At 40.0% G+C, this 26,112-nt stretch overlaps 1 protein-coding gene across 6 annotated transcripts in view; it reads right to left on the bottom strand.

The window, feature by feature from the left end:
* Positions 1-26,112, bottom strand: part of GPD2 (glycerol-3-phosphate dehydrogenase 2) — a 162,525-nt gene that overhangs the window by 51,807 nt on the left and 84,606 nt on the right. For all 6 annotated transcript variants that reach the window (XM_058664494.1, XM_058664491.1, XM_058664493.1 and 3 more), the window contains exons 7-8: positions 2,062-2,226; positions 1,103-1,247 (exon numbers count right to left, since the gene is read on the bottom strand). In XM_058664494.1, coding sequence (XP_058520477.1) covers positions 1,103-1,247; positions 2,062-2,226 — 310 coding nt within the window. The remainder of the gene's footprint in view (positions 1-1,102; positions 1,248-2,061; positions 2,227-26,112) is intronic.

The raw sequence follows: 26,112 nt of genomic DNA, 5'->3' as shown, positions 1-26,112 counted from the left end.
CTGCATATCTATTTCAAATACCTAAAACCCCATTAGATGCTCTTTACAAAAAATTATTAAAATATGCGAGAAATCATTCCCATGATCACCTGAACTAGAGATAATCACCCATTTCTTGCCATAACATATATGTAACTACATCCTACTACAGACATACCATTATACATATAAAATTTTGAGCCCTACATTCTAAAGGAACATTGAACTACCAGTATTTTGTGGGACATTAAAGGCTTTTATAATTATCATTCTTAACGACTACACAATATATCCTTCAATGGATATGCCATGACTTATTCTGTATGTCCCTAAAGGAACTGAGATGGTTTTTTCTTTCTAGGTTGTAAACGGCTTAGCAAATAGATCATTATTTCATATACAATTTCTGATGCACTTACTGCATTGACTACATATGGAGCAAACAGTACAAATGTTCTAAGCTCTCACCATAAGCACATGGATTTTTTTCCCACAGATACCCAGAAACATAGATTAGGATGAACCACTCAGAACCACCTAAATGTTTATTTTCAATGTCAAACATACAAAAATAGAATTTAATGAACTTGCATATATCTAACAACAAGTTTAAATGATTTCAATCAACAGCTATTTCAGCTCTATTCCTACTCACTTTTCCATTCACATTTATCTCTATTTATTCAATGTGTTAGAAATTATCTCATGCAATAATATTTTAAAGATATCACTTCAAGAATTATAAACTCTAGAGTACCTGAGTAGCCCATATTTTCAGATTCTTCGAAAGCCAATTTGGAAATTTTTGTAAAATGCTTAAACTGTTTTAAAAATATGATTCAGAAACACTAATGCTTAGTCTGTGAACTTCACTACACTGTGCAAAGCACAAAAATATACAGGTTCCCAAACACTGACCTTTGAAACAAGTATGGCCACAAGGGGCTAGGAAATTCCCAAGTCTACTTTATGTTTTGGATGAGTTCCTTTTCCCATTTCCCTTTTTTTGAACAGCAAATCAGACTATTATTAAGAAAGTTGTGCTAGAAGAAAAACTTAAGCACAGACAATCTCTTGTGCGTCTCGTTGTTGGGTGGCAACCACTGAATTGGAAGACAGTTACCTGTAGTATCCAGGCATCACAATATGGACACCAGCACTCGGCTGGCAGATAGCCGCGGCATTCTTATCATCCATTTTGCGCACAGAGTCTGTGAAAGGTCCTGTAGCATTGATAACACATTTGGCTCTCACATCAAACTCCTTCCCTGGGAAGAAACGCAGCATCAATCACACAGTCCATTTGTTTCTCTGTTCGCTGATGCTCTGGATTATTAATTCACCTATTAGTTTAACCTGTGCTGAAGTCTATTGTATACCACTTAGTGACATGCACAGACAGTTACTGGGGAGCCAAACAAAGGCACACATATAAGTAGATTCACCAAAACCAAGTCTGAGCTGACATAAGGAAGGCAAGCCACTTGTTCACTGTGGTTCTCGGTCAGTTTACAAAGTGCTCCTCATCAAGGCACCAAACAGGATTAATGCACAGTGAGTAAACAAGCCATGCCTTCTCCTTGGAACTCCAACTAGACATTGTAATTCACAGTGTTGGTCTCCTTCTAGAAACGTGCAATTGTGAAATCTGCTACATGGTCAGAGGACCAGGGCAAGAAAGAAAATCTAAAATAAGTTATAAATGATTGACTTTAATGACGTGTAAATGCACTGCCTGTGTCACCTAAATGATTCTCTGAAACTTGGCACATTTATTTAATTTTATTAATCACATGTTTTTGTAAGGCAAATGGAATGCATTCACAGCTGTGGGAATTTCGTGGGCATTTATTATTATCATTATCACTAGTAGTATTTAACACAAAGGGGGAAAAATTGCCCAAGTCCCACAAGGGAAAATTTTCATGTTAAACCAGTCATTGTTGACAATAAGGAATATAATTAATACGACTCTGAAGCCTGCCCTCAGTGAAAGACAAGTGACAGAAAGATTATAATTCAGTCACTATGTAGGCAAGGCAGGAAGCTGGGAAAAACCTCCCTCCCGGAGCCTGGGCATACCTGTGAGCACATCCTTGCACCGGGCGCCGCTCACACGCTCTTTGCCCGTTTCTGGGTCTGTCTTCTTGAGCAAGCTCACTACCTCCATGTAATTGGCTGTGGCAGCCCCATACCTGGCAGCAGTGAGGGCAATGGCAAGGTTCATCCGCGCATCGTTGTGTTGTCCTGCAGCAGAGGAAAGCATTAGGGCAGGGACGGGAGGCACCTCCAGCCACAGACTGGTGGCACACAAGTGTGTCACAACAGATATGTCACATCTGTCCCTGTCACTCGGAATCTACATGATGGTTAGGCAGCTCCACAGGGCACGCTTTCAAAATACCGGGTAATTCTCACTCAGGCATTCACCTGTCACTTCAGCAAGTGTCTTTTGTGTACCACAAAAATGGCAAAAAACATCGCTTTCCTATGGATCTGACACCAATTATACTTAAGAAATAAGTAATTCTTCTATTAGTGTTGGAACATATGTATATGTCAGACTTTTCTTAATGCAGGCAAATCGTAAGCATGAAAGTGAAGTCATTCAAAACTTCAGAATATTTGACACCCCAACTGGTGTTGACGAATAATCTTTATGAGTATGTGCTATATCTAATATTCAAAATCAAGAGCTGAATCTTCCATAGAGAATCTCTCAGGATGCTATAAAAGGATTTTTCTTGGTTTGAATTTTGATCAGGGCACCTTAAAATGTAACACTTTTTTTTTTAATCACATATAAAAGGTAAGAAATTAAGCAGGGTAAAATTTAATTAGAGAACAATTCCTACCTGTATTGTTAAAGATTTATTGCTGAAAAATCCTAGTTAAAGAAAACTAAAGGGGAGGAGAGGGGTGGAAAGATGATTAATCACTTTAAAATACTGGCATCACCAGAGACTTTTTCTATTTATTATTGCCAGTGGAGTTAACGCTGACCAGGAAGAATTACTCTACATTGCAGGGGCCAGGTTCTCTGTGCCCTGAATAATTAATTATCCCAGGCTAGATGTATTGAGGCAGGGTTCAAATTCCCACACATCGGGATCAGTTCTATCAAGATAATACTGATAAAGGGATGAATTTGTAATGGATATTGTTGTTGATTTATGTTGCCAGCATACCAAACATTTAGTATAAATGGTTTATGTAAAGTTTCTTCCTTGTGATTCAGTCTGTGCAGGGGCAGAAGCACTACACAAGTAATCTGTTCCAGCTAAAAGGGCAAAGTTATAAAGAGAGAATCAATGACTGAAGCTTCTGCAGCCCTCCCCTCCAACCTCCGATTCTGAAACCGCTGAACTAATACAATCAGCCAACACCCTTTCCTCCAAAATGAAATGCCCCATCAAGTGGAGAGTACACATTAAACCTCACATGCAAATATACTATCTTGAAGTTATTTGATCCTATAATGTATTATATAGTTACTTTATGCTAACATTAACAGAATGGAGGCAGACGACAGAAAAGAGTAACAATAGTAATTGTTGAGTTTTAAGTGGGACAAAAGGGTTGCGATTCTATCCATTTCAACTAATTTAACCTTATAGTTGCTTCAAATAGTAGGATTATTTAAAGTTAAGATTAAGAAAACAGGGCCTGGCGGCGTGGCCTAGCAGCTAAAGTTCCTGCCTTGAACGCACCAGGATCCCATATGGGTGCCAGTTCTAATCCCGACAGCTCCACTTCCCATCCAGCTCCCTGCTTGTGGCCTGGGAAAGCAGTCGAGGACGACCCAAAGCTTTGGGACTCTGCACCCACGTGGGAGACCTGGAAGTGGTTCCTGGTTCCCGGCTTCAGATCGGCACAGCACCGTCCATTGTGGTCACTTGGGGAGTGAATCATCGGACGAAAGATCTCCCTCTGTGTCTCTCCTCCTCTCTGTATATCTGATTTTGTAATAAAAATTAAATAAATCTTTAAAAAAAATAAATAAAGTTAAGATTAAGAACACGAATGTAGGGCTCCTTACATACTAGAATATGTTTCACAAAGCTAAAAGCAAGTAGGTTAAAGAAACTAAGGAAAAAATTAGATTAGGGATCTTCTGTTTGATCTAAGGGGAAAATACAGCACACGTTCCACACAATCTTCCTAACAGGTGTAGGTGTGTGGCAACAAAGCCCTCAAACTCTTGAGGTAAATATTTGGAAGTACAAAAATCCAAGTCACATTTTCTCTCATCACAGGTGTATGGTCAGGAAACTCTGACCCACTTGTGTGTCTTTGTTTTTGTTTTGTTTTAAAGATAGGCCAAGTCTCTGGAAAACAATGTATCAACGAATTTAAAAGTAATCACTGTTCAAAGGAACCAGGGGGAACATTTCCTTTTTATTAAACAACAGATTCCTTTGCAAAGCGGTGCTTCTATCACATGATTATCTGATTCTAAGCTTACTTCAGTACAAAAAAATTTTAGTAAGTTTTTTTTTCCCAAAAATGTATTTATTTTTATTGGAATGGCAGATCTACAGAAAGAAAGACAGAGAGAAAGATCCTCTGTCCACTGGTTTACTCCCCAAGTGGCCACAATGGCCAGAGCCTTGTTGATCTGAAGCCAGGAGCCAGGAGCCTCCTCCGGGTCTCCCACAAGGGTACAGGGTCCCAAAGTTTTGGACCACCCTCCACTGCTTTCCCAAGCCACAAGCAGGGAGCTGGATGGGAAGCAGAGCAGCCGGTACACGAACTGGCACCCGTATGGGAACCTGGCATTGGCAAGGTGAAGATTTAGCCACTGATAAATCATACAAGTTTCCTTTAGTAAGCTTTTAAAGTTTACTTTGTTTTATTTGAAAGCAGAGCAACAGATAGAGCCTAAACAAGAGAGATCTTAGATCTGTCGGTTCACTCCCCAAATGCCACCAACAGAGCCAGGGTTAAGCCAGTCAGACTGAAGCCAGCAACTCCAACTGGGTCTCCAGTGCTGGTGTCACAGTTCCATGTACATGTGCCATGATCTGCTGCTTCCCAGTGGGGGCAAGACTTGATTCCAGACACTGCTTACAGGAAGCCTGCATCCCAAGCAGTGATTCGGCCTTCTGGACTACAATCTCCATGACTCTTTTAGTATATTTAAAAAACATAAAAGCTACTGAAGCATCCTTGTATCACATGTGTGTGTACTGAGAGGAGTCCTGTAGAGTTCATTAGCCTCTGTTGCTTCTACAAGAAACATCTCTCTGGTTGTCTTACAGATGCCAATGAAATATGTGGTAGGAACACATTCCTCCACACACACACTTCCACTCCCTAGCCTCGAAGTGAATCAGGTAGGTAACTTTGGAAAGTTGGACTGTGCTCTTCATGACACAGCCCTCATCTGCTCTGATCCCTGTATGCCCATGGCTTGGCAGTCATTGTTCGTGCTGGAAACCATTCTGGAAGCTCTGGAAAACCTTTGTGGATCTCTCATGGTCTCAGTCCAGTATCTCCTAAGTTGCTACTTACCTTCATTCTTTCCGGGGAAAGCTATTCAGCCTTCTAATGTACTGTATATATCATCTTATAACCTTTATGACATGATAGTCATTCATACAGGTATCGGCTTACAAAAGCAATCCTTTCTTATGAGTCACAACTGGGACAAAAAGGAAACAAAAACACACAGGACAATTTCTACTCTAGTACCTGTACATGCCACCCACTTGTCAGGACTCAGGGAAGGCAGGAGTCATATTCATCTACCTTTCCCCTCTTCATTAGTACCTAACACAGAATAGGTAATTGAATACACTTTAGCTAAATTCTATTTGATGTCTTAAATAACTAAGTATTGGAAGTATCAACTCTAATGAGGCAATGAAAAGACTCGGACTTTCATCAATAAAATTCCAGGCATTAGTATATTGCTACAGATGTGAGCAAGTGTGTAAAAGTGAACCTAGGGAGCAGTGGGTTAAGCCACTGCCTGCAAAGCTGGCATCCCAAATGGACAATGGCTCCGGTTGCTCCGCTTGTAATCCAGCTCCTTGCTAATGCTCACAGGAAGGGAGTGCAAGCTAGACCAAGAGCTCAGGGACCTGCACCCGCAGGAGAGACTCAAATGAAGCTCCTGGCTTCTGCTTCGACATGGCATAGCACTGGCCATTGCAGCCATATGGAGAATGAGCTAGTGAGTGAAAGATCTCACTCTCTAAAACTTTTAAATAAATTTAAATATATATATGAACCCAGCCCTAAACTTAACTCTTGTACTTAGGCTGAAAAAGTCAGAATGAAAGAGAAACACCTAGGAGTGACTCCCTCAGAACTTATTCCACGAAGGGCCCCTTGTTCTGTAGGGAAATGAAAATGCAGCTAACTATTAGCTCCTAAAAAATTGAGGACCAAGTCATTTGTTTTCCCTCTGAGCTCAGGATCGCACATCTCCACCTTGCAATCCTCCTCTTTCCAGACATTCACCTTAATCCATTTATCTCCTGGGATTCAGCATAAGCCTTCCCTCCCCTCCTCTATCCACATTAAATGTACCCTTTACCCTGAGATACCCAGATGCTTGCAAAGTATGCTTCCTGGGGTATAAGTGATACATTTTCATTATCCTTAACTCAATTTCCCCAACCCTGTCTCTTGACATTTTGAAAGGTATATCTCTATGCCTCCTGTAATTTTATTCCTGGGTGAAAAGAAGTTTTTGACAGCACTGCATGTCATTAGAATGCTATACAATAATCTCGAATCCCCACCCAATTGATCTGCTTATTAAGTTTAAATTTTCAAATCTGTTTCCTTAGAGCTGGGCAACATTATACTGAGTTTCACTCCTCAGTGAATAGCTTTACATTGGCACTTGCACAAGGATCCAGACGGGGACTGTGGAAATCTGTTTCCTGCTCTGTTCTCTTTTGCACTTGAAATCTTACATATGTGCGCGTACTGAGCTTACAGCTCCTAGGAGAGGAAGCGCATCAGAGGTGGAACTGCAACTGTTTTCTCTTGTTTAGAAAAACAAAATACAAAATCTATCCACCGAAAAGAATGAAGGTTGGTGGTGGTAGAGAAGATTTTTTTTTTCTTTATCTGCAATGCACACAGGAACGTGAGAGAAATTTTAAGTGAAAAATGCGTGACCACACATATTTTAGGATTTAATCGTCTAAAAGATATGCCTTAAATATTTGGGGGACATAGGAATACTGCTCTCCTCAGAGTTCAAGTTTAGCAGCTTATTTAACATGCAAAATAACTGGAAGGCGAATATTTAAAAAACAGGTAATAAATTGCCTGACATTTACCTATTCCTTCAGGCCTAAAAATCTTCCTTTTTACACAGCATCTTCTAAAGGGTTCTTCCCTGCACTCAGACTTATACATTTATACAGACTATCTTGATACAAGTATGAAAGTCTAATGTTTAGACTTTTAGTTCATAATTAAAATACTCCCCTCCATAACTTCCATCATCAGTGAAACTGCCAAGATTGCAATGTTGAGAAAATTTTCTTGTATTTTTCTGTGCCTTTATTGCCTTGTGCAATTACTTTGACTACTTCAGGAAAAGGATGTCTAAAGCAAGGAGCACAGCCTGCCCTAAAGCTTCTGTTTCACTTCTAAAAAGAGCCTCACAGCAAGCGTCACTGTCTCAGACTGACAATGTCACAGAGATCTCTTTGGAAGCTTCTCCCTCACCGTCTAGCAGACAACCCAAAGGTTAACCTACCAAATCTAAGCTGATCTAATAGAACCGGCATACTTAAAGTGTCCCTTTTGAATGGGGAGAATGCAGGCAGAGGCAATATGAAATTATGTGTGTGTGTGTTATTAAATTCCGCTTTAATGCTTCTTCTATATATGTGGGAGTTAAAATTAGATTAACAAACAAAAAGAAAAACCTGAATGCAGGATGTTGATTACTAGAGGCTTGGAAGAGTGCAAGAGACAGAGGAAATCTGGATTAAAAATAGGGCAAGCTGGGTATGGTGCATTAGTAGTGACAAAAACACTAACACGGAAGGTTAATGGGAGCAACTGGGTGAGGAATGTATAGGAACTCTTTGTATTGCTACCTCACAATTTTTCTTTTCTAAGCTGAAACCTTCTCTGAAATAAAATGATTTAAAAGAAAATAGATAAATTCTACCTTTAAAGACACACAATGAGTATACCGACAAAGAAAACTTGAAATAAGAACACACTCTTCGTGGGGAATGGTGACAATAGCCCGATTTTCATAAGTAAACCACTCGTAGAAGTGATTCTAAGGGGACTGGCAGCACGTGAGTAGCCCAGGGAGAACGTGCCCTGGAAGGAACAGAGCAGGGGGACTCTGCGATTGGAATGTCTGCACTGCAGCTTTTCAGTATGTCACCAAACTGCGGCAATGTGGGTGAAACACAGTACTCCTGGAAGCTTCGCTATCTTATACAAGGACAGAAGGGCTGCGTATCTCTGACATCACACAACGCCCGTGATGGCTCATCTTTAATAATTGTCTTTTTCAAAATTCTACTTCAACCTTTTCCCTACTTCTGGTTCCTCTGATTACTTCCCAACATGTGTAAAGAGACTGGACATTAATAATGACTAAAATACACGTAGGTGTTTCATGAAGGAAATCAGGAAAAAAAAAGCAGAAACACTTTTTTATTAGATCTGGGAATACAACTAAATTTTTATTTGATTGCCTTTTATGGGTTATATTGTGCACTGTAAAACTTCTCCAGGTTCCCCCATTCTCCTGGTAGCTATGCCCTTGCACCTGCGTCTTCACTGTGTTCCTTTCCACTGTGACTCTGGAAGGAGCCAATGAAATGTCAGTAAAACATGATGAAGATGAGCTCAAAAGAGAACGCCTGTGTTTGGGCCTGTGCTCTTGGCGTCTTCCACGGCTATACAAAACAATACCCCAGGTTAGCCTGCTTGTACCAAGAGGAGGACAAAGACGTGGCAATCTGGTCCTGTCATCCCAGCCACGGCCATCTTGCACCCATGGGTAGAGCCAGCACCTCCACAAAGGATCCAAGTTCAGCAATCACAGAATGCTCAGCCAGTCACAAAGTCAGAAGCAACATCTAAATGCCCACTTCTGTGAATGCACAAGAAACCCTAGTTATTTTTCTGCTTCCGAGACACTGTAAATATTATAAAACTTGAACAATTTTCTGTTAAAGGTAGGTTTGCAGTATAAATGAATTCTATCATCAAAGCTGATTTCTAGTGTGGCTATTTAGAACTCCATTTATATTCCCATGGAAATGCTATAAATAAAAGCTGATTTGTTTGTGTTACAAGATCTGTTTAGTACATAAAGGAGCTAAATAAGAGAATGAATGACTCACCAGCCTAAATATCCTCCTCCATCTCATACTCATCCCAAATGTCCAGGCTGATCACAGTGCCTAACCTCAACCACAGTGTCACCCACTGTCCCTACTCCATGGCACATCTCACCCAACCTGGTAAACTGCTGACCTTCAATCCTTCCTTCACGAAACCTTGTGATTCCTCTTGGATATAAAGACCTTTCCTCCTTCATATTTCTACAGAACTTTGTAGATACATTTATCTATTACACCCCAAATTATTTCTTACATACTTACATTCAATTCTTTTTCATACTGAGTGCTTTTAACAAGCCAGGAACTGCACTGAGTTTATACTTTAAAACCTGGATAGATTCAGTTCCAGGCCTAAAAAATCTCAAGCCTAATAATACCTTAGAGAAGAGTCATTTACTCAATTTTCTCAGGACTAGCTTCTGCACTTCAACTAAATATTGCACTTTCTACCTAGCAGATAGTCAAAAATAAAAGAATGAATAATTTTAGAGATAATACATGGGGGTGTGTGAGTATATACACATATATAGGTAGTACATAGTATATATACACATATGGTATATATATATACACATATATAGGCAGTACATAGTATATATACACGTATGGTATATATATATACACATATATAGGCAGTACATAGTATATATACACGTATGGTATATATATACACATATATAGGTAGTACATAGTATATATACACATATAGTATATATATACACATATATTGGTAGTACATAGTATATATACACATATAGTATATATATACACATATATTGGTAGTACATAGTATATATACACATATAGTATATATATATATACACATATATAGGTAGTACATAGTATATATACACATATAGTATATATATATATACACACATATATAGGTAGTATGTAGATCGGCAGAACGTGATCACAGGACAGATAATGCTCAAATAAAGGAAATGTGCTCAAGGCATAAAGATTCTAGGAGTAGTTTCCATCCCCTCAACACTGTTCCCACTATAACCATGGAATCCACGGCTTTGAGAGAAGTATTTACTTCCCACCCAGCTATTCAATAAGCAATATAAATAAAACATTTTCTATCTTAAGTTTGTTGGTGAAACGCTGGCAACGGGAGGAGGCCAAGGATGCAGTTTACTCCGAGGCTTTGATATATGATTTAGACAGCAAGTGGTAGATTCGTTAATGCCTTTATTGAGTACCTATTGTACGTTAAACATGTTTTCAGTAAATAGGGAGAATAAGACTATGCTGATCTGTGCCCTATGCAGCCTCATTCCAATAGGGAAGACAAAATCAAGTTTAAAAAATACACAATCATGTATAGCAGTAAAAACAACAAAGATAAAAATGAGAGGGGGCAGGAAGAGCAAATTCCTGGGGCAGGTGCTATTTTTTGGACATGACAGTTAAGTTGAAAATGGCCACGATAAGAAGCAGAGAGAAACTGCATGGAAAAAGTAATAAGGTTCTAAAAAGAAGACCAGAGACACGGGCTGGCACTGTGACCTAGCAAGCAAAGTCCCAATCTGTTCTGCTTCACAATGCAGCTGCTCCACTTCCAACCCAGTTCCCTTCTAACGGCCTAGAGAAGCAGCCACACACGGTCTAAGTTTGGGGGCCCCTGCCACCCACGTGGGAAATGCAGATGAAGTCCCTTGGTCCTAGCTTCGGCGTGGTCCACAGTCGGTCGCCTTAGTCACCTGGGGAGTGGAGTACACAAGTAGATGGAGGTTCTCTAAGACCAGTAATAAATGTAAGTCACTGTTAATTTGCAATCACATATATAAAACATAAAATGTAAAATATAGCTAGAGTATTAGTACAATCCCAATGTGTTAAATCATATCTGCAAATTTACTGTTTGCCTTCATTTATAGCTTAAAATAGTCAGCTTTGTATGGATATATAATATTTATACTATATATATAATATACCATACACACACAAATATGTGTTTGTGTGAGGGTTGTGTGTGTGTAACTAAATTTGAAAACTTTCCTGGACTGATATACATTTATGCAGGAAACGTCTCTAGTATAGACTGGTAAAGCTCAAAAACATAATATGCAAAGTTTATGAATTGGAGTAATTTGCTGTCACCCATGCATACTACAGCTCTCAAGAAAGGAAACCCGTTAGTACTGAGCATGTAATCATTTTTATTATTAAATACAAAGGTACAATTAAATGCAGGCACAAGATGTGACCTGCATCATAATTCTGCCTGGCCTTTCTCCTCACACTATCTTTTCATTATTCTGGGCCTTTTGTTCCTTCATGTTTCTTTTGTCTCACTCTGGGTTCTCAAATAAGCTATTTACAACCTGAATAATTAGCAATCAGGGTGGATCTGTGGTCTTTGGCCTCATGTAAAGGAAACATTGTGTAGTGCCTTAACATGACATATCCAAGTTTCTACACCTCCAGGAGTTTCCTTTCTTGAAAAAGTTTTAAACGAATCTAATGAAGGGTAAGTGTTCTACTTTACAGACACTGAGGAATCCAGCTAGAGTGGGGAAAATAAAGAGTGACCACATTTCAACGGCAAACAACAGAATGCTTTGGAGATTCACCAACTATTTCTGTACAAAAATGTTCTATAAATTAGTTTACAATGCAGACTCGCTGTGCCTACTCTAGGACAATCAATTCTCTCTTAAGCATATGTCAAAAATAGAGTTTAAGAAAATATTTCTTTACAAAAAACCAGAACGGAGCAAGGTGACAAAAATTATTTTTTTTAAAGATTTATTCATTTTTATTACAGTCAGAGAGAGCAGGAGAGACAGAGAGGAAGATCTTCCGTCCAATGATTCACTCCCCAAGTGACCGCAACAGCCAGTGCTGTGCCGATCTGAAGTCAGGAGCCAGGAACCTCTTCTGGGTCTCCCACATGGGTGCAGGGTCCCAAAGCTTTGGGCCGTCCTCGACTGCTTTCCCAGGCCACAAGCAGAGAGCTGGATGGGAAGTGGAGCTGTCGGGATTAGAACCAGTGCCCATATGGGATCCCGGGGCGTTGAAGGCGAGGACTTTAGCCGCTAGGCCACACCGCCTGGCCTGACAAAAATTATTTCAAATGGAGTTGAAAGTCAGGAAAAAACATATAGATGTGTCTTTAGCAGATTGTCATGCTATTTGCTCTAAAAGCCCAAGTAAGCTTCCTTGCTGGTTTGCAAAGCACACATCATTCACTGACAAGCTTTTTTAGAATGTGTAGTTTAAAGCTGAAGGTCAGCCCAAGTATCGTGGACAGCAGATTAAGTCAAGACCTCATGGGAATACCAACTTAAGGTTCAGTTACTCTGTGCTTCTGATGCCGCCTCCTGCTAATGTGCCTGGGAGCGGCCCAAGGTGGGCCACTGCCTCGGTTCCCTGACACCTCCTCTGTGGCACAGCTGGATGGATTTCCTGGTACGAGGTTTTGGCTTAGCCTGGCCCTGGCTCCTGCGAGCACCTGGAGAGTGAACCAAAAGGGATGATATATGTTCTCTGTTCCTCTGCCTTTTAAAATAAATAAATGTATAAATCATTTTTTTTAAACTTGAGTTGTTAAAAACAAAACAGGTGAAGGTCTTTCTTTAGTGAGAGCTGCAATCTAAGAAACACGGTATCTGAACCCAAGAAAACAGTCCTGAGGACGTCTGGGAGACTCATCATGCCTTTCACAATTACTTACTGAAAGCGTTCCATGTGACCAGGCACTGAGCTAAATACAAGGAGTGAAAACTGAAGGAGATGAGAAAGGAGACACACCAGGGCAGTGGGATACAGGACTGCTCTTGCTACCTTAAAACAGTCACGGGCTCCCAGATGCTTTTCCATGCCTCAGCACACTTCCTTTTCTTTCCTCAGCAGCTTGCCTTACAACAGCACTCACATAGTGCTCCAGACATAATTTCTTCCTCTCTTAAGTGAGTGGAAGAGGTGCAAAGCTTTCACAGCATGTGTGCTGAGTGAAGTTCAAGTCCTGTTTCTGCAGGCTATGAAATCTCATACCAGTTGCTTCATGCAAGGTTCTGTCCTCTCTTCTGTGCCTCAGAGTTGTCCTGAGGAATCAGTCAGATAGCTCATGCATGCTCTCAAATAGTATAATTGCATAAAATTCATAATGCTAATTTAATAACAGTTAAAAGTTTAAAAGACCGGCCCGGCTCAGTGGCCTAGTGGCTAAAGTCCTCGTCTTGAATGCACTGGGATCCCATATGGGCGCCGGTTCTAACCCTGACAGCTCTACTTCCCATCCAGCTCCTGGGATGGAAAAGCAGTCAAGGATGGCTCAAAGCCTTGGGATCCTGCACCTGCATGGGAGACCTGGAAGAAGTTTCTGGTTCCTGGATCGGATTGGCGCAGCACCGGCAGTTGCAGTTACTTGGGGAGTGAATTATTGGACAAAAGATCTTCCTCTCTGTCTCTCCTCTTCTCTGAATATCTGATTTTGCAATAAAAATAAAATAAATATTTTTTTAAAAGTTTAAAAGACGCAAGAGAGCCAAGACCACTTTATACTTTAATTACAAGCTAGGGTTCTTGCCTAATATGCCTTAAAAACAAAGGCAGCTCTGAATATCTGCAGTTCCAATATGCTTTGATGACTCCTCCTTCTGGCAGACACTCCCTGAGATGTGTAATGACTAAACTCCAGGCTCTCCACTTCCTGAACATCATTGCTCTTTTTCTCCTCCTCTCTTCATTTTTACCACTGATAATCTAATTTTCTCTATGTCACAACTGTAGGAAGACAAAGAACAGGTGTCATTCCTGAAGAAAACAGTGTATTAGATAATGGATTGTCTGAAAATATCAGAATTATCAAATCTTAGTCCAAAAAGCCTTCATTTTTGTCTTAAAAACTAGGAAGACACAAAGGAAATCCACACTACCTATAACTTTGCCATTATGAGAAAAGTCAGAGAAACCAATTTCTCTTCACCTGAAAGAACCACCATCTGGGTATATGTTTCTTTTTCTTTTAAAAAAAAAAGATTTATTTTATTTTTATTGGAAAGCCAGATATACAGAGAGGAAGACCTTCTGTCCATTGTTTCACTCCCTAAGTGGCCGTAATGGCCGGAACTGAGGAGCCAGGAGCTTCTTCCAGGTCTCCCATGTGGGTGCAGGGTCCCAAGTCCTTGGGCCATCCTAGACTGCTTTCCCAGGCCACAAGCAGGGAGCTGGATGGGAAGTGGCACCATTGGGATGAAAATAAGCACCCATATGGGATCCCAGAGCATGCAAGGTGAGGACTTTATCTGTTAGGATATCTGTGCCAGGCCCTGGGTATATGTTTCTGTAGCAGGTCATCATCTGGCACACTATTTTGCATTGGTTTTGTTGCACAGCATCTAAACTGTCTTGCCCATTTTATAAAACTGGCAGAGAGGCAAAGGGAAAAGTTCCACTGGGACCTAGGCCTCTAACCCGGCTCTCCAATCACATGCTCCAGCACAGTCTGCAATCTAGAGCTCGCGAACCAGGGAGCTTGAGTTCGGAGGTGGAGGCAAAGGCAGCAGCAGCCCCCTGCCTTCTGTGGTAACAGCTCCACGCAACTGCAATCACAAGAAAGTCTACAGTGTGCTTGTTCTGGGTCAGGGCCATGTGTGTGGCTTTGTTGGTTGCAAAACACTTTTGGTTCCTTGTTTTTTGAGCAAGATATCCTTTTCTGGAATTTCTGCCTGCTGCTCAATGTCCTGCAGCACTCTCTCTTAAGTCAGCCAAATTAACTGGATGTTTGATTGATTGATTGACTGCTTTTTGCCTGCAAGAAAACTTTGTTTGCCTCAGTTTATCCTCATGGCTCAAGCCACAGAGAGGAACTGGATGATCTTCATGGCGTTCCATCTTTAGAAACTTTACAATTCCCAAATAAACTCAAATAAACTAACTGAAAAGCCAAAGAATCTGGTTATATAACATATAAAAGAAGCGCTTTGACAGCTAAATGGCCTTTCATTGAAGGACTGCCAAACACAAGTGAATCCTTCCACTCCCCCACACCACCCTTTCAGGCCCCCGCCCTCCCTCATTTGTGTGTGAGTGCATGCACACATCTCTTACAGAACACTGAAATGCCTCCGCCTGCCCCCAGGGTGATTCCAAGTGTGAGCTACATAATAACTACACGGAACCATGTGCTGGGGCCCAGCTGGGGAATTCTAGCTGGAAGGAATCTTTTGAGAACCATTATCGGCTTCATAGCAACTTCACTATCTTATCAGATTTCACTCTTAAATCACAGGAAGCTCTCCCCTTATCGAACTGTTATCAAATGAGTCTGACTAGATACCAATGTCCTGATTATCTGCAAAGAATGTGTGTACTAGGATATTTACATGAACTGCAGGCTGACTCTCCACCACCTAGGGAAAGCTCCGGGTCCAGAGACTCAGGATACCGAGTTCAGGACCCTTCCCACCAACAACTATGTGGGCTCCAGACACATCCCAGCTCACAACGGTGTCTGTTTCATCAACCAGAAGCTGGGGGCTAACACCACCTTTCTGCCCAACCTTGAGAGCCAGTAACAGGACCAGATTCCAACACAAGAGAGCACTTATAAATTGCAGAGTATGTAAGATTGAAGCTGTTGCTCTTTACTAATGCTACCTTCACTCTCCTTTTACTGGAGATCGGCTTTCATTTCTTATTCAAGTCATAAACATTCCTGATGTCAAAATGAAGCTTCTCAACAACCCACATTCAGTGCTTATTGGGAAGCTTTCTTTGAGGCTTACCCTCTAAAAGAAGAAATGCAAAGTCCGAACTTAATTCACTTCCTAACTTCAACACCAAAAAACTCATTCGCACTTGACAAACACGTCTTTAATGGATATTGTTTCAAGCTATAGTATGAATTTTGTCTTGCTCCTTCTTGAACTCATTAGTTACTAAGCAAAATTCTGTTCTTAATTTGGTTATTCAAATAATTTGCCCCATGGCATTTTTTTTTTGTTACAGCAATCTGAGTCATCTGATTTACATGGGTTTTACTTCTCCTAAGACTGAATAAATTAACAGCGGGCATCTCCTCCAGTCCCCCCACCATCACCTCTGATGGTTTATCTACAGCAGGGACAACAAAATCTGGAACGGAGGAAGGTGTTATACTATTTGTTGTCTCAGTTTATAAATCTAAACAGATTGTGAGTTGGTGGGTGGCAATCAATATAGCTCAGCCTGTTTACCCTGATAGAAAAGAACAACAGCCATGCTGAACGTCCGCCGCAGAGGGCAAGTGCACAGGCAAAAAACACTGAATGAAATACACCGTGAGAAGCAACTTCATCTCACTACCTCATAATAGCTTGTGGAACAATTGATACCTCTTAGATAAAAAAACTGGGAAAAAATGTATACATCATATAGCTATCAATAAAATTGTACTCATATGCTAACCAAACACATCAAATCCTAAGGCAAGATGCTGTAGCCCTATTTTCAAAACCAACAGATTCATCAAAATTAAGCAGTAAGTCCTTCCTCTTTGAAAGAATAAAGAGAGGACAAGCTAACTATCATGTAAAATCAATGCCTCCTGTATGTGAGGAAGACATTTTTTATTTGAATCTTCACTCAAAATATACATGGGTCTAAAAACAAAATAATTCAATAAATAAGATAGACTCATTTCAAATGAAATATTGCACAAATGAATATTAAATAGTACCGTAAAAATGGTTCCTTAACCAAAAAAAAAAACCTCAGTGAATGTCCAAATTTGTTCCCTGTGTCTCTGAAATATGGAGCATGGTCACATGTAGAAGAAATCAAATATTTTAAAAAAAATAGCCGAAAGCTAGCCACACTGTTACACATGAGATCTTTCTCAATGATATAGAATAATAAAAATAAATTTTACATAGTCATAAAAAACCTGAATGTCTATTAATTTTATTTTCAGCTTTTGCATACAGAGCTGACATACCAGGAACACTTATGATGTTTCTACTTCTGTTTTGTAACAAAAAGTGAAAAGAATCAAATACAACTTTTCAGTGAGTCAGGTTTCTTGCCCGTATTTCCAGCAATTCTCAAGGTCTCCCTGGAAATGCTGGTTATTATCAAAGACAGATCCTATTAGTTTCAGAGGCAGTCAAGGTGCCCTCGCCCTGCTGTAAATACTGACAGCCATCAACCTGCAGCCTCAGCCCCAGGCAGTTCCAGACTAACTCTAAGTCAACCCTGACCACAGTTGGCTGTCTATAAGGAACCAATCCCTTCAGAAACTGTTACTTTCGTTTAGGGAACCCACGAACAAGAGAATCAGTGGTGCTTGCTAGGCTGTGATTCCCTTCACCATATCCATCAGATCTAACAGTCTCTACCCCAGCATTTGGCTTGCATTCTGCATTCCTATTTAGACTCTAGCTCTGCTCTCGTCACAACAGTCAAATCAACTGAGAACTTTGGCCTGGACGACTTGTCCCTCGCCTTGGAAGCCTACTCCGAGACAGGCTAGAACTTGATATGGCTCGCTCCTTTGCCTTTCTAAAAATCTACCAGGGGAAAAATTGCCCTCAAATATTATTCAAGGGTATTTACATTCGAAGGACAAAATTACATTTTAGCAGTTGTTCAAGTTTAGTTCTGCCATATGTAAGTAAATTTGGTGAATCTCCTACCATTTATAGAAAATAAGAAAAAAAGCCACTCATGTATTTTTTATCAATCATAGGTTACAAATTCAATTTTATAACCTCAACTGATTCTTTTTTTTTTTTGGTAAAGATTTATTTATTTTTTTATTGCAAAGTCAGATATACAGAGAGAAGGACAGACAGGAAGATCCTCTGTCCAATGATTCATTCCCCAAGTGACCGCAACGACCGGTGCTGCGTTGATCCGAAATCCAGAGACAGAAAGCTCCTCCAGGTCTCCCACATAGGTGCAGGGTCCCAAGGCTTTGGGCCATCCTCAACTTCTTTCCCAGGCTACAGGCAGGGAGCTGGATGGGAAGTGGAACATCCAGGACATGAACTGGCAGCTATATGGGATCCTGGTGTGTTCAAGGCGAGGACCTCAGCCACTAGGCCACCGTACCAGGCCCTTTATCTATTTATTTTTTTGGTCAAGATTTATTTATTTTTTATTGCAAATTCAGATATATAGACAGAAAGAGAGACAGAGAGGAAGAGACTTCAACTAATTCTAATCACATGCATTGGTTGGTCAAATGTTGGGATTTGCTCCAACTAAAGAACTCTGTACAGCAAGGGAAACAAATCAACAGAGACAATTTAGGAAATGGCAGAAAACATTGGAAAATTTCATTTGACACAGAAACCCAAACATTTCAACAGCAAAATATTAATAATGATAATCCAACTTTAAAATGGGCAATAGTTCTAACCAGATATTTTCCAAAAGAAGTCGTACAAATGGCCAACAAATTTATGAAAACATCCTCAATGTCACTATTCAATAGGTGAGTGTAAAAGAAAACCACAGTGAAACATCACCTCACTCCACCTGGCTACTTTAAAAAAGAAAAAGAAAAACACGTGCCGATGAGGATGTTAGGAAAAGGGAATCACTACTGGTGGGTAAGAATATGAGTTAACACAACCATTGTGGAATACAATTTGGAGATTCCCCTCCCCCCAAAAAAATTAGAAATAGAATTATCATGTGATCCAGCCATCCTGTTACTTTGTTTCAGAGCAAAGGAAATCAGTCTGCCCAGAAGACATCTGCACTGCCATATCTGTTACAGTACTATGCGCGACAGCCAGGAAGTAAAACACTCAGTGTCCACAGACTTAGAAACAGAGAGCATGTGGTCCATATACAAAATGGAACACTCTCTGACCAGTAAAAAATAATGAAATTCTGCTGAATGTAGCAACATGGATGGTACTAGATGCCACTATTTTAAACAAAATAAGGCCCGCACACAGAGACAAGTACTGCGTGATCTCATACAAGTCGAATTGTAAAAAGTTGGTCTTGTAAAAGTTGAGAATCGAAGAGTGGCTATGACAAGCTGAGCAGAGTAGCAGCAAGGAAATAAGGGGAAAATACAGCTACTAAGAATTATATAGAAGTAGTTTTGGTATTTCATTGTACAGTAGGGTAACTAGATAATAATAACACACCTTATTTTTAAAAAACTGGAATAAAGGTTTTAATATTTTCAGTATAGTGAAGTAAGAACTGTTTGAGAAGATAGTTTTTTTCAGATTTGAACATTATATAACTATAGGTAAATCAAAATTCAAATGGTACCCCATAAATAGGTACTCTCTCTATATATATATTTTAACTGATATATATGGATGTATATATATGGATGTATATCCATATATATCAGTTAATATATATATGTCCATATATATCCATATATATCAGTTAAACTAAAAAGTAAATGTCACAGTCTAATTTAAAGCCTAAATCTAAGAATCAAAGATTTAAACAGACTATAACAGTCTATTCACCTTAAGGAGAGGGTAAAATTATAATGTATTACTACATTAAAATACAACTTAAAATACAGCATATTAGTTTTCAACTAACACACGTCTCAAAACTTCTGAGGAGCACTGCACAAAGATGCTTCTGTAAAACAACCTCCCAGCACTTTGATGTGACCGTATGTTCATCAAAAGGAAGTATTACCAGTTACATACATAAGGTACATAATGAATTCAGTATGTGTCTAGAGTTGGCTAATGCCATTAAAGCACATGCCAGAAGCACAGACTATAAATCAAAATGTGATTTGTCAAAGCAAGATCTTAATACGATACAGGTTAGAAATAAATAAATAAGCCATTAATGTTCAGATACAGGATTGGTGAGGAGAAGCCCAAACTGAGCCCAGGTTGCAACTGACATGCCTTTGTTCTATCTATAGCCTTGGCTATTCCTCTCTTTCTTCCACCTGGATAAGTACAAAATTAGCATGCACCAGGCATTCTTCCCTCCCCAGAGGGTTTATATCTCTAACATCTCTTTAAAGATTGATATTCTTTCCAAAATGCTGACATAAACCAGTTGGGCAATCACAGATTTTTGAAAGCCCATGTTACTAAAAGTTTTTAAAGATCTAGATTATTCTTAAAAAGGAAATGGAAAACACTTGTCATTAGTTTATAAATTTATTTCTAAACTGAAGATCTGATAAAAGATCAGAAAGGACAAACACGCAAGTAAAGAGGCAAGCCCCAAGGACAACAGTCATAAAAATCAGACAGTGTAGGCAGTGAATACTGGAGTGGTCCAGGAAATGCAAAGACACAGAGATGGGTACTCGTCCATGGGATTCCTTCTTTTTGCTATGATTTTACTTCTCTCCCTAATCTGATGTTCCTTTTCATTAACATAAAATCTCATACAGACACATTTCCTAGATTCTAAGTTCCTGTATCAAGTGCTGTTTTCAACCACTGGATGCCCATTGCCTACAAAATTTAAGGTGACCTCCTCAGCATTGCCAATCTGGTCCTCCCTGTTCCAAGTCCTTGATGCTAGTCCTCTCCTCTGCTCACCCTAGGCTCATGCTCTGTACAGTGCTTTCTGTATTCCACATGCCTCGCTGCCTTTAGCCATAATTTTCCTTCAACATCTTCCCTGTTGATGTTACCTGGCTATAAGACTCTTAAGGTCAGAACCTCCATTAGTCATTTTTTTTTTTTTTTTGAGAAAAGGAAACACTATGTTACTCTGTGTATCACCAGTACTTATTAACACGGCCTGGCTTACAGATGGTATGAACATATGACTGCTAAATTGATCCATTAAATAAATCAAAATAATAGTCATATTAAAATACAACTAAGAATACTACCCTATTTACAAAGACGTGAACCTACACTCTCCTCAACACTATTCAACTTGCCATGTTCCAGTTGCTTCCTTTATTGTCATTCCAAGCATGCCAAGACTAAAACTTTAAAGCCAGTCCAGAAGAACAGAGTACAGAATAGAATTAAACAAAAGAAAATCTTGGAAAACATTGCCATTTGTATTTAGAATTTACACAGATGTATCAATGATATAATGTAATCCTAGACAGACACATAGTGTGGCCACCTTCAATTAAGAAGTATCAAATGTCAGGGCTGGCACCATGATGTAGTAGGCTAAGCCTCCACCTGTGACACCAGCACCGCTTGTGGTCACCAGTTCACATCCCAGTTGCTCCACTTCTGATCCAGATTCCTGCTAATGGCCTGGGAAGATAACATAAGATGGCCTGAGTTCTTGGACCCCTGCAGCCAAACCTGGAAGAAGCTCTTTGCTTCTGGCTTCAAACTGGCCAAGCTCTGGCTGTTGCAGCCATTTGGGGAGTAAACTAGCAAATGGGAGGTCTCCACCTCTTCTTCTCTTCCTGGAAATTTGCCTTATAGAAATAAACCTTTTTAAAAATAGAGAAGTATCAAATATCAACATTTAGTCAACATGTTCCTAAGAATCACACATTCAGAAGTTTTACAGTGTTTACGTGAAAACCATTTTTGCCCATCTTTGGACTTCTAACAAACTTCTGAGGGGGCGTATTGATTATGACTACCTAGGAATCATAAGAACCACACCCGAGGCCCTGCTGACAGAATCAGATTAATCCACAGCCTAAAAGGGCCGAACGATGAGACACAGGCTGGCCAAGAGGCCCAGCAATCCGGGGAACTGCAGCCTCAGCAGCAGAGACCCTGAGCCTCCAGTGCCGATGCTGCTTCCAGGGGATCCTCCAGCATTTCTACAGAACTCCCAGCCCACGCGTTGGTGCTACACTCCCGACTGCTTGTATTTCTACTCTTCCCCTTCACGGATGAACCAAATGCACATCCAGGGACCACCACAGTCTACCAAGTGCCCTTCGGAGCTGCAACAGTACAGAGTTTCTCAGGGGACACCTTCTTTGTTTCAGACACAAAGAAAACAGACAGTAGTCAGAGAATGGTCCTAACCCATGGGGCAGGAAAGAAGCCCTGGAAGCTCAGAGCCTACTGTGTCCTTCAGTGACTGGATACTCCCTTTCCTGCGATCAGGGAGGACCATTTTACCAACTGCGGGCTAACTAATCCTCCAGAGACCTTCCAGAAATCACCAACCACCTCTGAGTCAAGCCCTGCTGCGTTCTTGGTGTGACTTGGGAAACTCCTTGTGGCAATTTAATTTGTAATTCTAATTCTAGGCAAATATAACTTCTATTTCAAACACAGATTATTGAAGTAGAAATTAGAAAATTTCTTTTTTCCAAAGTCCTCCACTACTACTCTTTACTTTCCCATTATTTTATTCATTTTGTTTGAAATTTCTTCTGAATTGGCTCATTTGACTTTTGGGGGACACTGCTCTCAATAACTCCTGCTGTTAATAGATTGAGTTCTGTTAAAACCAAACCAAACCAAACCAAACCAAACCAAACCAAACAAAAAGCCATCTAGGATCAGCCCCTGCTGATGTCTAAATTTTCAAGTTGAATTATTGGAAGAACATGCTAAAGTCCAGAATTCAAAGAGAATTAAGCAAAGTTAAATAATCTACAACTCAAAAAACTGCAGATTACAATGAGAGTAAACTTCTCTAAAATCTGATGGTGGGGAGAAGAGCAGGACAGGTGCATTCATAGCAAGCCTGCTGGTTCTTAGATGGCCCTCAAAAGTCAGAGGCCCTCAGTTCCATCTCAGCGCAGCTTGGTGAGCGAGGCTATCTAATGACAAGAAGGGAAAAAGACACACCTAAGTCAAAAGCCAGTGGGGAGGGGGAGTGGTGCATTAATTGTTTTCATAACTGGGATGAAATGGAAGGCAAAAGAAACCAAAATCACAAGCAGCAAATACAGCAATAAAATAAACTCTGGGAAACGAAGTACTTAATTTGTGTCCAGTTATCTGTACTATCAATATTACTCTACATTGTATGCGTGCCTCATTATTTTTATATTAATAATGTTGACATTCATAACTTATTTTCAATTGTATTTTCTTGCCACCTTGAAAGATAGATACAGTTGGTGCCAGGGCTGTAGTTCATTGCATCAAACTGCTGCTTGTGATGCTGTCATCCCACTTTGCAGCGATGGTTTGAGTCCTGACCGAATTGTTTCCAGTCCAATTCCCTGCGACTGTGCCTGGGCAGGCAGTGACGACAGCACACATGGGAGACCTGGATGGAATTCCTGGTTCCAGACTGCTGTCTGGCCCAGGCCTGGCCATTGCAGTCATTTGAGGCGTGAATCAGTGGAAACAAGATTTGTCTCTGTTCTAATCCCTGTCTCGTTCTCTATCACTTTTTGAAATAAATAAATCCTTAAACAATTAAATGGATGGATATATGTGCTTCTCTGTCTTTGCTCATACTTAAGAAGTGATAAAAACTTTAACCAAAAGAATCATGGCAAAAAGAAACATGTAGTTAGGAGCCACTGGTTACTTAACAAGATAAGCCTTCACCTTGCGACAATGGCATCCCATATGCGTGCCAGTTCAAGTTCCAGCTGCTCTAGTTCCAATCCAGCCACTTGCTTAGAGACTGGGAAAGCAGCAAAAGCTAGACTAAGATATTGGGCCCCTGCACTCGCATGGGAGACTCGAAAAAAGCTCCTGGCTCCTGGTTTTTATCCACCACAGCTCCAGCTGATGCACCTGTTTGGGAAGTGAAACAGCACATCTCTGACATCTGTGTCTCTCCTTCTCTGCTGTAAGTCTGCTTTTCCAATAAAAATAAATGAATTTTTTGTTGTTGTTGCTTGCTTGTTTTAAGAAAGGAAATGTGTAGGTAAAAGTCAGGGGGAAGGAGTAAATAAATAAATTATATATCAATGTCAATGCAGCTTTTATATATATATATATACATATATATATATATATATCTTGCTTTACACATTGAAGTTCTTACCATTAGCATGAACGATCATCTATTTTTATAATGCTATTGGAAAAGGCAACTATTAAAGGAGACAGCCAAAGAATATCTTATTCCCTTTTGAGAGTGAAACTAGTCAATTTATACAGCTTGTAAAAAAGCCTACATATATTCAGAATACTATTTTATCCTCTTTTTGAACACAGACTTCTGTTGAGGAACAATGCTTGGTACACAAAGGCTCATCAAGCTAGAGAGAGGCCTGCCTGAGCGCACCTGCTCAGTCAACTTTCAGTCAGACGTGAGTCTCCACAAGGGCAGGTAGGAAATAAGTCATCAAGTCTATTCACGATAGTACTCTGCAGGTCTGAAATCAAGACACTGGAAAACTCTTGGGGAAAAAAAGAAGTGTCTGATTTGCAGATGGGCTTTGCTGTTACCTCTTCCAAATTAATTCAGAGTTATACTTTTATATTAATCTTCCTTGACATAAAGCACAAGTTTGATTTTTTTTTCTTAATATGGTGGTTGATTGCATATAATCAATGTACCTTTATTATTTTATCCCCAAAGACTTAACTCTTTTGAGTAGACAACAGACTATATATTAATAATGCTTTTCATTTATATACAGACATATATGTTTGGTTCTGAACAGAAAAGGGGCAGTAGTTATAGAAGTTATAGAATAGGTGTGGGAAGTTAGGGGTGTGCGTGAGTGTGTGTGTGTGTGTTAATGGGCAGAGGCGGGTTTGAAAAAAAAATAGGTGTTGCATGGTTCATGCTTTCTGTGGGTGGATGCAATGATCTAAGGAACGTTTTACTAACTGAAGTGTGATGTGAGTAAGTATTAATAGTAATAATGAAACTAACGTTTGAAATCCACATTCTAAAATAGTGATCTATTTGGCTTCAAAAAATAGAACCTCCCAAGATGTGAGTTACATTTGTAAGAACTTAGTACCAACGACTTCTTTAATCGGCTTTTCCGTTACAGATTCAGGAGTCGGTTGTAGAACTGATAGTAAGAGGAAAGTGGGTCTTCCTAACAGAAGGATACTTGCAATCATCGCTCTGTCCTGGGGAGCTGGCTGTGCCACAGCAGGACAGCTGTCCCTCCTAGGAAGAAAGCCATTGGGTGTCACTTGCAGAACACAGCCAAAAGGACTTGGTGATGATTTTCTCTTTGTTTTTTTTTTCTAAACATTTTTCTTGGCAAAGACTCTTCATTCCTTTGAAAGGACGCTGGGAAACATGTGAAGAGTGGGTAAAAAACAGTGGGCATGCAGGGTCCCTGCCAAAAAGATGTGAGGTGTGATATCATCATACAGTAAAGTAGTAAGAGAAACTTGCTCCTGAAGAGTAATCTTTATGGTTTCCTGAAGACTAATCATATCACCCTTTATTTCGTATTTATTTCCTCATATTCTAATGGAAGTTATCGCCTTTTCTTTCTAAAATACATTTTTATATGTTTCTTGGGCATGTGTTTTCCTAACAACCCTAAGACAAAAGAAGACTGTCCCTGGAATTTGCATATTTTAGACTTTTAATTTATTTGACACACAGAGAGAGTATTCCATCGCTGGTTCACTCTTAAAATGCCTGCCACAGACTCTGCGAGGCCTGGCTGAAACCGAGAGTCATGAAAGCAATCCATGTGGGACTGAGGGACCCAAACAGCTACAGCCATCACCTGCTGGGCACGACGGTGGACACAGTCCAGCAGGCAGCCGGACTCAGAAACAAAGGCAAACTGAACCTAGACACTGCAATAGAGGAGGCTGGGTCTCAGTTGGCTGCCCCACTCTTACATGAAATATCCCCCAAATCCTCCACTTCCACTACCCAATCTAACATTTAAATCTTAACCTTAAACTATCATTAATTAGCTTCATCTCTGAATTTTTAAAACCACACCATTAATCTGAAGAATATCAAAATAAAATTTCACCAAGAAGTATATAATTTCATG

The sequence above is a fragment of the Ochotona princeps genome, chromosome 5 (genome assembly GCF_030435755.1).
Source record: "Ochotona princeps isolate mOchPri1 chromosome 5, mOchPri1.hap1, whole genome shotgun sequence".
Classification (NCBI taxonomy): Eukaryota; Metazoa; Chordata; class Mammalia; order Lagomorpha; family Ochotonidae; genus Ochotona; species Ochotona princeps.
Note: the sequence above shows the minus strand (reverse complement) of the source record. Positions and strands in the feature narration are given on the sequence as shown.